The 16,632-nt window shown below is 37.3% G+C and overlaps 1 protein-coding gene across 1 annotated transcript in view; it reads right to left on the reverse strand.

Moving 5' to 3' along the window:
• syt9b (synaptotagmin IXb) overlaps positions 1-14,393 on the reverse strand; it is a 31,998-nt gene extending 17,605 nt beyond the window's left edge. The window contains exons 1-3 of the mRNA XM_065292372.2: positions 13,963-14,393; positions 5,067-5,430; positions 4,325-4,871 (exon numbers count right to left, since the gene is read on the reverse strand). Of these exons, the coding sequence (XP_065148444.1) occupies positions 4,325-4,871; positions 5,067-5,430; positions 13,963-14,110 (1,059 nt within the window). The 5' untranslated portion in view covers positions 14,111-14,393. The remainder of the gene's footprint in view (positions 1-4,324; positions 4,872-5,066; positions 5,431-13,962) is intronic.
• Between the last annotated feature and the right edge of the window lie 2,239 nt (positions 14,394-16,632).

The following is a 16,632-nucleotide window of genomic DNA, read 5'->3' on the forward strand; positions in this document are numbered from 1 at the left end:
CAACCCGACAGTATATTTGAGACACTATGTTTGAACACTATGAAAATTAATTAAATTAAATTGGAATAATATGCATTTTCAACACAATGCAATAGTATTAGCAGCGGGACAAAAGTGTCACTTTCATCCCAACAGGAACTCCTGATATTTAAGCCCGATTCACTTTTATTTTGAAAAACTCTGAGAAGTCAAACTTCAGGATGTGTTATAAGCCCTAAATAACCTGTAGATTGATCAGTACTGTAACACATGAAACCAGAAACACAACGCGTTATAAGAAAAAAATGACCGCTTTAGATGATAATTTACTTATCATGGTCAAAACCAGCTTTCTGGACACACACCTGCAAAACGGTGACGAAATAACGTGATATGTGTCAGCTCTCTCAAGGGTTGCGTGCTAAAGATGCTGTCACAGTTTGAAATGCAAATGTGGTGAAGGCTTAGAGAAAATCACTTTGTTATTTTCGTCCCACGTTACTTTTGCCCTGGTTCTCTCCTATGTATCTGTTCCCTGGATATTGACCTCACAATCTTTTGTGCTGTTAACACAATGGTCCACCAACTAAGAAACACCTTAAAAAGTTTAAAGTTAAAAACATAAAAACGACAGAAAATTTTGACATGAATATAATGAAATGACAATAAAATGGTCCATACAACTATTTGCTAAAAAGAGATTTGAGAGCTGCTGTGGAGAGATAAGAACAAGACCAGAGGGTGTCAAGACCAAGACAAGACCAAGACTTTGAGTGGCCGAGACCAAGACAAGACAAAGACTTTGAGTGGCCAAGACCAAGACAAGAACGAGACGGTCAAGACCAGACTAAGACCATGGCTGGTCCAAGACCATCAAAAAATTGATGGAATTACATATTGGATATTTTGTGCCTTTATTTTTAAAAATTTGGCAGATATATTTTTGGACAATGAGTGTAATTGTGGTCTTGATCGGTCTTAAAATAAAATTCTGAGACCACTAGTCTGAAACCAAGTCAAGACTGAGACCAAAGAGAGTCAAGACCTAGACAAAACCAAGACCATCAAAAAATGGTCAACCAAGACCAGTCTCGAGTGCTAAAACACTATTTTGATCTTTCTTTATAAAACATTTAAACAGCCAATATGGTGTCAGTTAATGGGAAAGACCAGACCGAATTGAATTTGTTTTTTTTTTGGTTAAGCAAACAATGTGGAACAACATGTGGTTGAGTAAATGATAATGATAATAAATACAATTTACTGTTTAAGTAAAAGTTAACAGTTAAATTAAACTAATGTTACTTGTTTTTAATATAATAAATTGATGGAGGGGGGAACCTCTCGCTTGTGTTCTTTCTTGTGTACCGGCATGTACTACCAGACAACTGGGACAAAATCCTATGAGACTGAAGTTTGAGACCGATCAATTTCCCACAATCAGAAATCTACACTGCTCTCCTCTATTTAAAAAAACAAACCTGAAACCACTGTACATTTGTGCTGGGCAAATGCTCAAGCTATTTTAAATGTGGGTCATCCCTACATGGGCCAAGTGTGATTATGAAATATTCACGCTTCTGAAAGTATATTTTTATGTTGCTGCCTCTGTAACTATCAAGTGATCTGTAGTGGAGCCATGTTTGGTTGTACCTTCAGTACGGCCATTAAATGCTTCCATTATAAGTGATTGAGGATTATTTGAGTTTGGAGCAGACTTATGGGTCTAATAACCATTTATGTTAGGACTGCATGATATTTCCAAAAAATGCGATGCAATAACTTGTTAAATAATGTGACTTGTACCGGAGTTCCTCAACTCCTGTCCTCGAAGGAACATTTTTGTTGTCTGTCTGTATAAAATACGCCAAATTAAACTAATCAGTCCTTTCCCAAAAAAGGCTTGCTTGACTTAATGTTGCGGTGCATAGCATGCAGTGTGAAAAGTCGTGGAATGCATACGCCAATTTCCAATTTTGGGTGCATATTATTCACCAGGCCGTCCCGTTTACTTCATTTGGTGTCGTTTTATTTATTGGTTTCTCTTCTGTATTTTAAACCATTGTCGCTTGGATTTGGGGTTAGATTTGGGATTTGCTTTAGGATGTCATTTAAAATATACTGTAGGTTTCTCCATGTTTTTGTCTTATTTTAAATTATGATCGCTTGCAGTTGATGTTAGAATTTGGGTTTGGGGTGGGATGTCATTTTATGTAACAAAAAGTTGTTCTAACCCCAAACCCAAGCAACAACGGTAAAAAACAGTAAAGAATTAGAAACCAATACGTAAAATGCAACGCATTTTTCCGCCTTTTCGCGTGAACATGTCATGTATTTCTGTTTACGTGTCATTGTCACGTATTTGTGTTGTCCTATTTTCTTACCATTGTCGCTTCGGTTTAGGGTTAGATTTACATAAAATGACATCCTTACCCAAACCCAACTCTAACCCTAATGCCAGGCGACAATGGTTTAAAAATCATAAAATATAACAAAATAAATCATGAAAAAAATACATAAATCAATACTTAAAGTGACATCCTAACGCAAACACCAAATCGAACTCTAAACTGAAGTGTCAATGCTTTGAAAATAGGACAAAAAAACAGAGTAACAAATACATGACACGTAAACAGAAATACAGTAAGTGACATGTTCACACGAAAAGGCGGAAAAACTAATTTACGTGACTATAGGTACATAATTTTGTTATACAGGGTTGCAAAATGACAAGAAGAGATATGCCGTATTAAGTGAACAGGAAGAACTAGCGTATCATATGCAATTGGAATTTGCCGAATGTATAATGACTTTTCCAGTCTGATCTCACGAGAATTCATACATATTTTATGAGTTGGCTAATTCGTATTATTGATACGATGTTAATCGTGCAAAAACGTATGATCCTCATGAAAAGAACAACAACAAAACCAAACCCCTAACTCTGCACCTAACATCACAGGGTTCAAGACAAATCGTACAAAAAATTACGAATGTGGTCGTATTAATTAATATAAATTAGCCAACTCCTAAAATATGTACAAATTCTTGTGAGATAGCGTTGGACTTTTCAAATTGCGTGCTATTTATATGCATTATAGTTTTTATTATCATCATCATAGTTTCGCATTAACATGCGGATTGCGTGCTTTTCCTTGCATGAGAGGGCTTCACATTGCGTGAGAGAACTTGTAATGCACGCAGATTCCTTTTCGCACGGACGTGGACTCAATGTGCACGTCTTGGGCTCTTGCTCGGAAATGAATGCGCACCTCATGGACTCATCCTAGCACCTGAACTCGTAATACGCATGGCACTCACATTTTCTTGCATTAGAGAGGTTGTAATGCCCGCTGAGGGTTAAAACCAGCCAGTTTATGATATGGATGGATTAATGGCATTAGTTTTGAGAAGGTTGTGGTCATGACAGTGTTGCCCTCGCTTCTTTTTTGTCCATCAATCACATGACTTGTTTTAAGTAAGTAAAAATGAACAAATAAATAAATGAGTAAATCACTGCCCCGCATATATAACCAACAAACATGTTTCATATTCTTGCTATCGGCATCAACTTAAAACTTTGACTATACTGTACATATGCTTTTAAAGGCAGATTCCCAGAAAGGTTTTAGATTAACCCAGGACTAGGCCTTAGATATATTAGAACATTTAAATAATTTTTACAAACATACCTCACAAAACACAATACTTGTGTGCATCTTGAAAGAAAATGATGGCACTGATATATGTTAAGATATGTTAGTGCTAGATGTTTTTTTAATTAAAGCAGCTCAAAATGCATTTAGGCCTGGGACTAGCATAAGCCCTGTCCAGGAAATTGCCTCTTAAAGTATTAAAAAGATATTGCAAACCATTGCATATGAAAATTGCGATAGGTAAATCTCCAATATTTTTGGGTGAATATTGCAGCATTTATTTTTCTAGAGATTTTTAAATCCATTTTATACAAGGTAGACACGAACACACAAACAGATTACCCCATAATCCCCATAAAACAAGAAAAACATACTAAATTCTATTTCTAAAGTATTTCTAAATGTACAATATTTTTTCAATCGCCTTTATCCATTTATATGCTGATTTATGTTTTGTTGTCAAAAGAGTTTTATGTTGGGGTTAATTTTTCTGTTTGGATTCATTTAACCAGACACTATCATCGGTGCACAAATTACCTGCAGAGATTTTCAATTGCAGTCTCCTTTACTGGAGTCATGCACTGTTACGACATTACTATACAGTACAGTGGCTACTGTTATACAACCTACCCGTGGCCTTGTTTCTGAACCCTCTTACATACAGTAGAAATATAACACTCAAAACTTACCGCACTAACATAAAGGATATCCCTGCAAAGCCTGGTTTCCTGTGGAAAGTCAGGAAGATCAAAGAAGTTGTCCACCACAACTTGGCCGATGACATCGTGGCGGGAGAAGCGGTCAAAGTCGTACACGCTGAAGTGCAGCTTGCGTTCGGGTAGCTCGCCGTACGCCACTGGAAACAGGAAAACCTCGTCGAAGATGGGGTTTAGAGTCTTGCGGTGAACCTTGGTCTGATGCTTGGTCTTGCGATCTGGCAGTAGATAGATCTTCACGTACGGATCAGATGTTCCAGTAAAGTCCTTGGCGGGTAGGTCCTGGGCCTTATGAATCTTCACGATGAGCTGCTCTAAATCACAGTCGTATTTGATGATGAAATGCAGACGACCGCAGCTGTCTGCTCGCCTGCCGTCATCCGTGTCCACAGAACGCTGCTTGTACAGCTCGGGTTTAATGCGGCCTAGGCCCGGACCCGTTATGGACTCCTGTCTCTGGAACTGGGGCATGTTGAAATCAGGATTGGAGATGTTCATCTGTCTCCGGATGGAATTGTGCCTGAAGCGATAAGAGTGTTGGCGTTTCTCATGTGAATGGTTTATTTGCTAGCTAGTTTTTGCATAGCTAGACTGAGTGAAAGTTTAATTAAAGCTGAAGGTCACCGAGGCACACACTGTCTGACAAATGCCAAACTGAGAATTGCTAAGCGGATATCAATGGGCGGTCTGATGAATTTGGGAAAACATGACTCACCTGACGGATGAGGTCGGCTCGGTTACTTGGCGCTGTACGCGGGCTATGTGGATGTGATTGAGCTCCCTGGCCTTAGACTCGGCCTCCAAGTGGATGTCCGGAGACGTGTGACTGATCTTCATGGCCGATTCCGGCAGCATCGTCGGGCCTGAAGGATCTTTCTCAAAGTCTTCGCTGTATTCCCGCTCCAGACCTTCCACCTCGGTCAGGACGGGCTGCTGCTCTCCTTGTTGGTCCTTTAGACCGGGGAGAAAGCGATTGCGCCATGGGACCCAAAACAGCTTCCATGACACGAAGAGGGAGACGGTGAATAGTGCAAGGCCGCAAGTGGTCACCAAAAGGGACAACAGGCTTACAGACACATCTGGAATAAAGAAGAAGAGGAATAGTAGATAAAATTATCAACAGAGGAACTGAATAAATCAAGCATTTTCATTATCCTTTAATAAAGAAAACCAGCCCTAAGAAAGTGAATACTTTATTAAGTCTGTAATACAATCTGTTATTCAAATTCTACATTGTAAACCCAATTAGAGGATGAAATATTAAAGATTTGATGATTCATATGATGTTATCACCACATGCAAACATATTCTTCATGAAGATACTCTGAAATTTGGTAGAGGGAGCCTCTAATAACTGTGTTGGAGTTAAAGCACAGTTCTAGTTGCTGAATGCACAGTAATGGATCTCTATGCTCTCTCTCGCTTTCTCTCACGCCTCTTGAGATGGTTTCTCTGAATTAGGCCACCCAGCCAGAGAGGCTTTTAGTGTGGACTGAATAAATCCCTGTCAGATTGTTCATCCGTGTGCTTTCTATTTAGCCCATCCTGATTCTCTTCTTTTATACCTAAAGAAAATACTACTTCTGTACCAGAAGTGTACTATCTGTACTATCTTATTACACGACATGTTAAAATGCTTGATTCTGATTGGCCAGTTGCAACATTTGCAGGTTTGTTATTTCCAGATAACAATGCTCAAAAGTAACAACACACGGTAACTTGGATGCTGCAAATCATTTTGTTAGCTACAGATTAATATTACACAAAAATTTAATATAAATATGTCTTTTAATAATACATATTACATTATATTTACAAATGATTAAACTAAATAGCGTGTTTGTGATATTTAAACGTCTGAAAATAAAGTTTTTTTTATCGCGGAAGGTCCGCATTCGTTAAAAATGAGCTAATCAAATATTTCAAATCAATATTTAATGTTCCTCACATTACTTATGAGGTAAATAGCCATGTATTAAGTGGGATAATGTACAGACAGCCGGTTGTTATCGTGACATAAACCCCTTCAGTGTCATACAATATCCTCTGCTTCGCAACAGGTACTGATCACACTGCCAGGGTTTATTATTTCCGTGATAACATCCTGCTGGCTATACATTATACCTTACATATGAAATACCTGTACTCCAAGATCCCTTTGTGTGAGAATCAGACTTCCAATTTTCATTTTTGGGTGAACTATAATATTTCTTTAAAACAACAGGATCAGGAATATTAGGAATGTGTGACCCATCTTAAGTGAATTTACTGTAAAATAATGCAAAGAAAATATAACCTTGATATCTTTAACTCATTCGCCGGCAGCTTTTTTTTGAAAGTTGCCCGCCAGCATTTTTTTGTAACTTTCACAAAAGTTTCACAAAATGCGTTCCAGAAAAATTTTCTTCTAAAAACATATAAACATACACTGCAAAAAATGATGTGTTAATTTTTTACACATTGTGTGTGTCATGCCATTTAAGGCGTTATTTCATGTTAAAATAAATGAAAGGGCCAACACAAGTTGTGTTAAAAACAGTGATAGGAGTAATGGGTTACAAAGTAATTCTGTTACTGTAATTCCACTACTTTTAGCGGTAATAAACATGTAACGAAGTTTTTTTTTTTATCAGGTAACGCAGTTACAATTAGTGAAATTTAAATGAGTTGGTTACTCGCGTTACTCTATTTTGTGATAATTGAACAATTGCAGACAAGACATTTCTGATTTAACATCGCAGAACTGTGGTGGGCGGCACAATGAATAATAACACAGAGGGTGTGTTACTAACACAACTTCTGTGTTATTATTCATTGTGCCGCCCACCACGGTCCTGCGACATCAGATCAGAAATGTCTTGTCTGCAAGTGTTCAATTATCACAAAATAGAGTAACGCGAGTAACCAACTCATTTAAATTTCAACTTTGTTTTTGATGCAGTTTGCGAAGCCTGGGCTGTCTACAGAGACCGCGTTTTTTTACAGTGTGTTCAGAGGACAGGCAGCTAGCAAATAGTGAGAAGATGTTTACTTTATGAAACCAAAAATGTTTATGGCCTAAAATGCGTGAATTCGCTTAGAGCACCTTTAAGCCTGGATTTTACAGGGATTTCAGACGGGGTCACTATAAATAATAAAAATATATACCCTAAAATAACATATTATTGTGGTATATAAAGTGGTACAATTGGTATTTTGGGAGGTTTCGCATAGTCTACATTAAATGAAACAACCTCTGAGTTCTTCAGTTTTTATAACAAAATAAGTTACAGTTCCCAATAAATCATGGGAAAACAGCATTCAACCAAGATATCAAGAGTTGATCTTTTCCTGATTTGTCTGTACTAAAATTTCATGAGTGCTCATGAAGTGCACTTCTTTGGATAAAACTGATCTAACTGCAGGTTTCATACTGACAATAAAATAAATGGATTCATCTTTTTTTCTTATCCTAATGCTGACAACATGTAATCAGGCTTATTAACATGTAGCAATGTTCCACAGTCTTTAATAGACTCTGCGGGATACCAATAACACACCAAATTAAACATAGGATTTATTTGTGTCATATACTGCCCTCATCTATGAGCATAACATCCAGCATATTTAAAATGCAACTACATCTCTGTCTTTGTGAGGTTTTGTATGTATCACAAAAACATACAGTAATATGTGGCTAATATTAAATCAAACTCTTAAGAAGACAGCACTAATAAAACAAACAAAATCCCTCAGGTTAGGATTCCAACATGTAATATGAATAAATAATACAACAGAGAACATACTCTGAGTAGCTGCCTCCTTGGGACACATATTCAGTGCAATAACATTTCATGCATATTGTTTCTGTGAGGACTCCTAGGGAAGGCTACAGCACTGTAAATAGGACACCAAGCTTTACAGTATATTGAAAATAAAAAATCATGCAATGTTGGCTTACCAGTGTATATTAAATATCAGTGAGCGTGTCAATGCAAAATAAGACAAATCAGAATGAATAAAATAAATTGAATTATTTACTAATTTAAACAATGCAATAGTACAGTATGTCTTACAGTAAGGCAAAAGCGCATATAATAGTCGATCGATTTAGTGTACTTTGTTGTTTTTCTGTAAATATAAGTCTGTAAGACTCTGGGTATAAAACATTGAAACTATCAAAGGCGAATGATGATTGTTAAAACGTACCAAGGTAGAAGAAACATCGATGTCATTGAAGAAAAAATGCTTTATATGCACATGCTAATGCTAATTACACTCTGTGCCTCATTTATAAAGCATGCATAAAGCAAGTCCATATTTAAAAACTACGAAAAGTGCTTAGCGCCACGTCAGGGTCTGAGCAGACAAACGCACTTTTGCTTGTTCGATTGCTGCAGGTTTTTGAAAATATAATCCATTATTACATTTTTATATGTCAATGACATTAATTAGGCATCGTTTAAATGCGAGATTTATTTGCTTTGCACAATTTCAAGATCATTTGCGATTTATAGATTTCACATCTATATGCACGTCGTTTTCTGTGCACACGTTCATTTTATGAATCACACATGTGAGCTTTTGAGAAATTATTGTAAATTTAGGACGTTTTCTACGCAGCATTTCATAAATGACGCCCCCTATCCCCTATTGTCTGTTTCACAGACAAGGCTTAAGCTAGTCCTAGACTAAAACTAATGTTTGAGCTGTCTCAGTTGATAATAACTTGCACTGACAGATATTAAAATATCTCCGTGCCATTCATTTGTCTTAAGATACACACTAGTATCGTCTTTTTATTACGCAGTGCTTGTATATAGTCCCCTTGGTAACTTTTAATAGCTGGGGACTATTTTCGGGCACTGTGTTATATCATTGTGCCTACTGCACCCATAAGGCAGCAAAGTCTGTGATTATTACACCGGAACAAGGGTATAATTCCTAGTCATATAGGCCTAGAAAATCGCAACTTTTAATTTTACATCGGTCTTAGTACACGATGTAACTACAGAAGAGTCAAGTTTTAAATACAAAAAATATCTAAACTCTTTGGTTATTTTTGAGCGTGATGCTAATGGTCTAATAAGATTCAATGAATTATGCTAAGCTATGCTGAAAGTGGTACCACCAGACCCAGAGATCGACTGAATGGATTCCAAAATGGTAAAACTCAATTGTTTAGCTCTAAGGGAGCTGAAAATAAGCCTGTTTTCAGTGTCCCTTTAAAACAATGAGAGATGCTGTTTTTATTCTTTTGTCAATGTGATGTCACACCAAGCATGCCGCACAAACCCTGAAAAGTGAAGCCAAAACGTCTCGATCGCCCCCCATTGACAGGTCCTAGTATAGGTCATAAACCCTGCCTCCCCCATATTATTCAATGGGACTTGGGACCAACTAAACAATTTAATTACACTTAAATTATCTTTTTTCCAAAGCTGTTTTTTGTCATTCACTGTAGTTCATGCTGATGTAAATTCAATTGTTTTGTTTCTTTAAATAAGTTTGTTTTTAGTTGTTTAGTGTGGTGTTACATCATGATTGACAGCTGTGATATGCGCATTGTGCGAGAGCAAGGGCGGGGCTTTACTTCCTGCTCACTACTGCGCAGGACTGGTCCCGAAATCCCTACTGCCCAGACTCAAAACCCAACATTTCAGCTCCATATCGGGACACTGGCGGCTTTACTTTTCACCAATGGAAGAGAGCGAACGGGCGTCATCCATCTTTTTACAGTCTATGTGTCACACTGACAAAGCCCCACCCACAGCCACTGACTGACACAGCCACAGTCTCTAATGCTGCGTCCGAAACGGCCTACTTCATACTATATACACGAAAAGCAGTAGGCGAGGCGAGTAGTATGTATGTCCGAATACATAGTATTCGAAAAACAGTATGCGAAAAGTACCCGTATGACCTACTCCTTCCGGTTAGATTTTGCAGTGTGCATACGATAGACACTTCACTATCCCATGAGAGGTGTTATCCAACAAAAAAGAAGAGACATGTGGCTGTTTCGCACTGGAATGACATGACGACGACGTATGTCACGTGATGTAGCAACATGGCGAATGTAGTTTGTCCGAATCTCATTCATACTACTAATATTCATATTATACAGTACCTACTGTTTTAATGGCAAGTAAGTAGGTACTTCATCTTATTCAGTACCTACTGTACACTATGCGGTTTCGGACGCAGCCATCAAGTGTTTGTTAGCACGTTGTAACACTAACTGGAATCAGATCTATTTTTTAACGAAAGTAGCTTATTTGCATTTAAAGGTACACACACATAAAAACTCTCTCTCCCAAATAGGGGCATTTTGTATATGCTTAAACTTCAGACACATTTTAGGCACACCTGAGACTTATATTACATCTTGTAAAAATGGGCATAATATTTGCCCTTTAATACCTCAAAAGTACATATTTGTACCATGACTGATGGATCGCTATGGAAACATCTTCATGTTGCACCTGTGTCGATTCCAATTGTGCTTTCACCACACATACCTAACTGTGTCAAAGTGATTTTCCAGATTTGTGTAAATTCTTGACACTTGTCCTACAATACACCAAATCCATGTGTAAGCCCTGACATCACTTTATTCATTTATACATCATGATTAATGATACTGGTCTAAAACGAATGTTTACAGGCACTTTCAAGCATTTTTATTGCATTATGCTATTTCCGAGCCTGGTAAAGCATTTCCTTTTTGCAAACATGAAAGTTCTACTTTATGATGTGCATATTAAAGAAAAGAAAGCAAAACATTTCCAAGGGCTTTTGCTTTGCATTTAGATGCCATCCTTTGTATTTTTAACACAGTCTCACCCCATGTCGTCAATATTTGACGACACTTGACCATTCGTCAATATGTGACGCGGAGGGTATACCTTTCGCGTCATTTTTTGACGAACTGGGGACTTCAATACTATTACGTCCGTTGCATTCTCTTCTCCTATTTTCTTACCATTTTCGCGTCGGTTTAGGGTTAGATCACGCAAAATTAAACAGTGTACGCGAAATTAAACAGTGTACGCGAAATTAAACAGTTGTCACCTGGCGTTGGGGTTAGAAACAGTTGTCACCTGGCGTTGGGGTTAGAGTTAGGTTTGGGTAGGGATGTCATTATGGACTTGACAAACTGGCTTACAATTTGCATGTTCATTTTAATGAACCAGACACGCTGTAAAATACAATCACAGATCTGGGATCAGAATGTTTTGTTATGCATCTTAAAACAGGTGTCCACTTGAGCACCCGCAGGTGTTCATAGTTGCGTTTGTCACACATATCCAGACACATGTTGCATTTGTGTATCTGTTCACAAATGGTATTTCACAGTGTGCCATATGTGTTATGACCATATATACATGCATTACAAACGGCCACATTCAAAAATCTGTTTATTTTGGGTAAATAATGTTCTGAATGCAGGTTTCGCACTAAAAATGCTAGCCGATTTGATGGAAAGATTTTATTTTCACCAAAGAGGAAAGATAAAGATCAGACCAATCAAATCCCAACACGACAGTCCAGATGTCACCTGCAGTACAACTTGCTGATTTCTAGCTATAGGTGAGAATAGTTATGAATAAATATGGCTCACAAAACAGTCAGTTGACATGTTATCAGTAAAACTGCTCACAGACATGCCTTAGTGAGACGTAGACACAGTTTGACAAGCTGTGTTTGGGCCTTCAGTTACAAATAAACCCGTCAATACGCCTTTACACCTTGTCATCTGAACTGTCCATAAGTCATCCATTAAGGTGACACAGATGTTATTAACCTCTCAAAGTGTTAGAGTCCCTCGGGTTGTATTACAAAAGACTTTCCACCACACGGGCACTTCGCAGCGATGCATGTGAATTCCCAATAGACTGAGAGTATATTTACTGGGTCTGCTTTACAGATGCCTAAACCCAGCTGTTGCCTTTCATTAAATTCTTGTACAATTTGTCTTGAGGGATTAAATTGTTAGCTTGAATCATGGGCTCAAAAGGCCTACGGTGTTGACGGATGTCAATGCAAGGTATTCACAGAGGAAAAGAATATGTACAGTGCAGCAGGGTGGAGTGAAATCTTTCTCAACCTCTCTGATAATATCAGAATCTATGCGGTTTAGATCTACAACTGGAGGGTGTGATACATTTGTTTATGTGGACGCCCATAAAATATGCATTGAATCAAGCAATACTGTATTTCTGTTCCCTTGACAGGTCGTTATATAGATATATAACATCCCTGCCAAGCCCTCTAGGAACACTGAATATAAAATTGCTTTAACTTCAATATGTATGTACAAATACAAAAGGTTAGATGTTTGAATGTTAGCCCTAGAATTTCACTGTATTTATTAAGTGAATGCATTAAAACTGAAAGCGTGCTGCGTTTCCAAATGGTACGATTCAGGACAGCTCTAAATGGACCATTATGGGGAATGATGGTTAGGGGAAGACTTGTGGGTGTATGCAGTTCTACTTACTTTCTGTCTAGTTCATCTATAATCTAAATAAGCAGAGAGGGAGCACAAAATGTAGCCTAACTTGTATTTTAATAGGTTAATATAGAAAGAAACAATATATAGCTTAATAAAAAAATGCTTAACCCCTTCAGATCCTGCGTCAGCTGGAATGGACATCACATTGTGGTTCAAACCAATAAAAATGCTGATCAACCAGCCTGATCTCACGAGAATTCGTACATATTTTACGAGTGGCCTTATTCGTATGAATTCATACAAAGTTAATCGTACGATTTTCACGAAAAAACACCAACAAACCTGAACCTCTAACCCCGCAGATAACCCCAACGTCACGGGGTCTATGAAAATCATACCAAAACTTACAAATGTACTGTAGTAGTCGTATGAATGAATACGAATTAGCCAACTCATAAAACATGTCCGAATTTTCGTGAGATACATAAAACTATCAAAATAAGGCACACTGATTAAACACCAGAAAAATTAGGTTTGAAGGGGTTAAAATGCGCAATTAGGAAGTAAAAATATATAAGTATTTTATAAAAAATATTACATAAAAAAATATAATGAATATTACAAAAATATTGTTTAATAAATTAATAAATATTATGTTATTATTTTTGTAAGTTAAAACCCGTTAAAGACCCAAAACAATCATAGTTAAATAATCGCTAATGTTAATAAAATACCGTTTATGTCATGTCCATTGAGAATTAACCATGTTTTGATGTTTGGTGATTACAATTGATAAAACCATTGTTTTACCATGGTTTAATGATGTTTTTGTAGCAAAATTATGGTTATTTTGTGGTGACTATGGTTTAACTATATAGTAGCAAACTATAGTAAAACCATGGTTCATTTTCGTAAGTGGTAAAGGGTGGGGTACGACAACAAACTCCATCTTCATCGATACTCACGACTACTTCACCACATAAATGCAATATCCTTGTATTAAAAAAAAACCGCGAATAAAACGCACGCGGTAACTTTTACGTCAGGATGTTTTCGCAACAAGTTTTCCCGATAAATCAACGTAGTTTAAGCGGTTGCATTTGCTTCAACGTCGTGATTTTAAAGATTAACCTCTCACAGACTCTTTAAAACACCGATAAAACAAAATATTCACCCGAGTCTGAATATCTCGGTCGCCCCAGATCTCGAAAATAGTAGGTGAAATCCAAACAGTTGTCATCGTGCACTTCTCCTCTCGAGCAGAGATCAGACAGCAGCTCCAGCGCCTTTCCACAAATCTCATCCTCTCTGTCTCCAGGCATTTCCCACCAGCATCCTTCTGACTTAAATATCCTATATAACGACTATAGAGACCCAGCCGACCGCCGCTTCCAGCATCTGAAAGCGCTCTTCATACTCGCTCGACACACTCCCATAAGGAAAGTTGAATTGAACAGTGTTCAGTAGTTTACAGACACGCGTCTGGTCACAGTCGCGCGCATACTGCTGGTTAAGTTTATTAATCTGGGATATACTGGTGCGCTGTCCGCAAAGTGTCGGTGCTGAAGTGCGTCTTCATGAATGAAAAGCTCTGGCTGTCTCGCGTCTCTCAGTGCACCCTTCTCTAGGATGTGTCCTGTCAATCTAACATGACTCCTCCCACACCAGATTTCGATTGCCAGATCATTTGGCCATAAAATCCCACTTGCAATCCCCCAAATCCGTGATAAATCGAGTTAGAGAAAAACAGGGAAATGGGGAAGGAAGCCAAAATTGTCATGGAAAAATAACTTTTTGTTAGTCAGTTACATTATCAGATTTGTGGCAAAACAAGTAACATAAATGATAAACCTTGTAAAAAGGTCTAAAATTGTCCCTAGCTGTCACTGGGGCAGTACCCTTTCAAAAAGTAGTTTTGCACATAAAGAGCACCATTTCAGTACCCAAAGGTGCATATTGGTACCACACATTACATATTAGTACATGTGTTACATGCTGGAACCAAATATCTGTACTTAAATGGTATTAGGACCTTTTTAAATGGTACTGCACCAGTGACACATTGGGACAATTTTTGACAATTTTTTTTCTGACAGTGAAAAGTATACACATATGGAGGACATACAGTATAAGCAAAAATTATTATTATTAGATCAATCAATGAAAAACTAAAACAACTATGGAATAACCCAAATGTTACTTTGGGAATTATGTTGTAGCTATGTAAAGGTTATATATTAGGATGTTCAGTGTCACCCTTTGCATAAAAAAATTGGCTAACTGTAATTTTTGCATTTTATTAAATAACTTCTTGAGGTCTCATCCTGAGAGGTTTCATCACAGGGGGATTTCGCATTTATTCTCTAGCTGTGCTCAGTTGAAGTCATGCATGCATTTTATTTCTATAATTGAAGTCAATTATCTTTTTTGTCTAAAATAATAATAATTTAAACCATTTAAGCATACACCTTCAAATGAGAAACGTAAGCTCATGAGGAGCACATTTGTTAAGTGACCCAAAACTTTTGAACAATAGTTCACACAGAAGTAATCATGCTTAGTTTTTCTGCCGGCTTCCATTTTCTGTCAAAATCATATAGAAAATGTAGATCAAAAGATCACCTCCTCCCACAAAGAACCAATGTGACTAAACAACACAAGCTACAAACTAATGCACAGAGGGAAAAAAAGAATTAAAGGAATATTCCATTTTCTTAAAAGAAAAATCCAGATAATTTACTCACCACCATGTCATCCAAAATGTTGATGTCTTTCTTTGTTCAGTCCAGAAGAAATAATGTTTTTTGAGGAAAACATTGCAGGATTTTTCTCATTTTAATGGACTTTAATAGAGCCCAACATTTAATACTTAACTCAACACTTAACAATTTTTTTCAATGGAGTTTCAAAGGTTTATAAACGATCCCAAACGAGGCATAAGTGTCTTATCTAGCAATACGATTGTCATTTTTGACAAGAAAAAAAAAAATGTACTTTTAAACCACAACTTTTCGTGTAGGTCCGGTCCAGCGCGACCTAACGTAAATGCGTAGTGATGTAGGGAGGTCACGTGTTACATATATAAAACGCACATTTGCGGACCATTGTAAACAATAAACTGACACAAAGACATTAATTAGTATCAGTTTACATACAACAACGTAGGAACGGTCCTCTTTCAAGACGCTTGTAAACACTGGGGCGAAGTTTCGCGTTCGTCCTCTGTGACCTCTTGACGTCATGACGTATTGCGTGGGGTCAGCTTGCGCATCACGACCGGATCTACATGACGAGAAGTTGTGGTTTAAAAGTGTATATTTGTTATTTATATTGTCAAAAATGACAATCGTTTTGCTAGATAAGACCCTTATGCCTCGTTTGGGATCGTTTAGAATCCTTTGAAACTCCTTTAAAAAAAACGTTAAGTGTTGAGTTAAGTATTAAGTGTTGGGCTCTGTTAAAGTCCAATGAAATGAGAAAAATCCTGCAATGTTTTCCTCAAAAAACATAGTTTCTTCTCGACTGAACAAAGGAAGACATCAACATTTTGGATGACATGGTGGTGAGTAAATTATCTGGATTTTTCTTTTAAGAAAATGGACTAATCCTTTAATTAAAAAAGAGAATAAAGAACAACGAACTGGAAATCACTTATTTACTATCCAGCATCGACACACTAACACAAATTCATTACACTTTGTGTTGTCTGCATATGAACTTCAAAAGAGATGACTGACAAGTATAATCCTGCTTGCTTGATGGATTATGTAACCCTATCTGCAGAAGCAAGTATCCAATATCATTCCCAACACCAATAGTCCAGTAATGGAATAGTGAGAGGTGC

This window comes from Paramisgurnus dabryanus, chromosome 23 (assembly GCF_030506205.2).
Source record: "Paramisgurnus dabryanus chromosome 23, PD_genome_1.1, whole genome shotgun sequence".
Lineage (NCBI taxonomy): Eukaryota > Metazoa > Chordata > Actinopteri > Cypriniformes > Cobitidae > Paramisgurnus > Paramisgurnus dabryanus.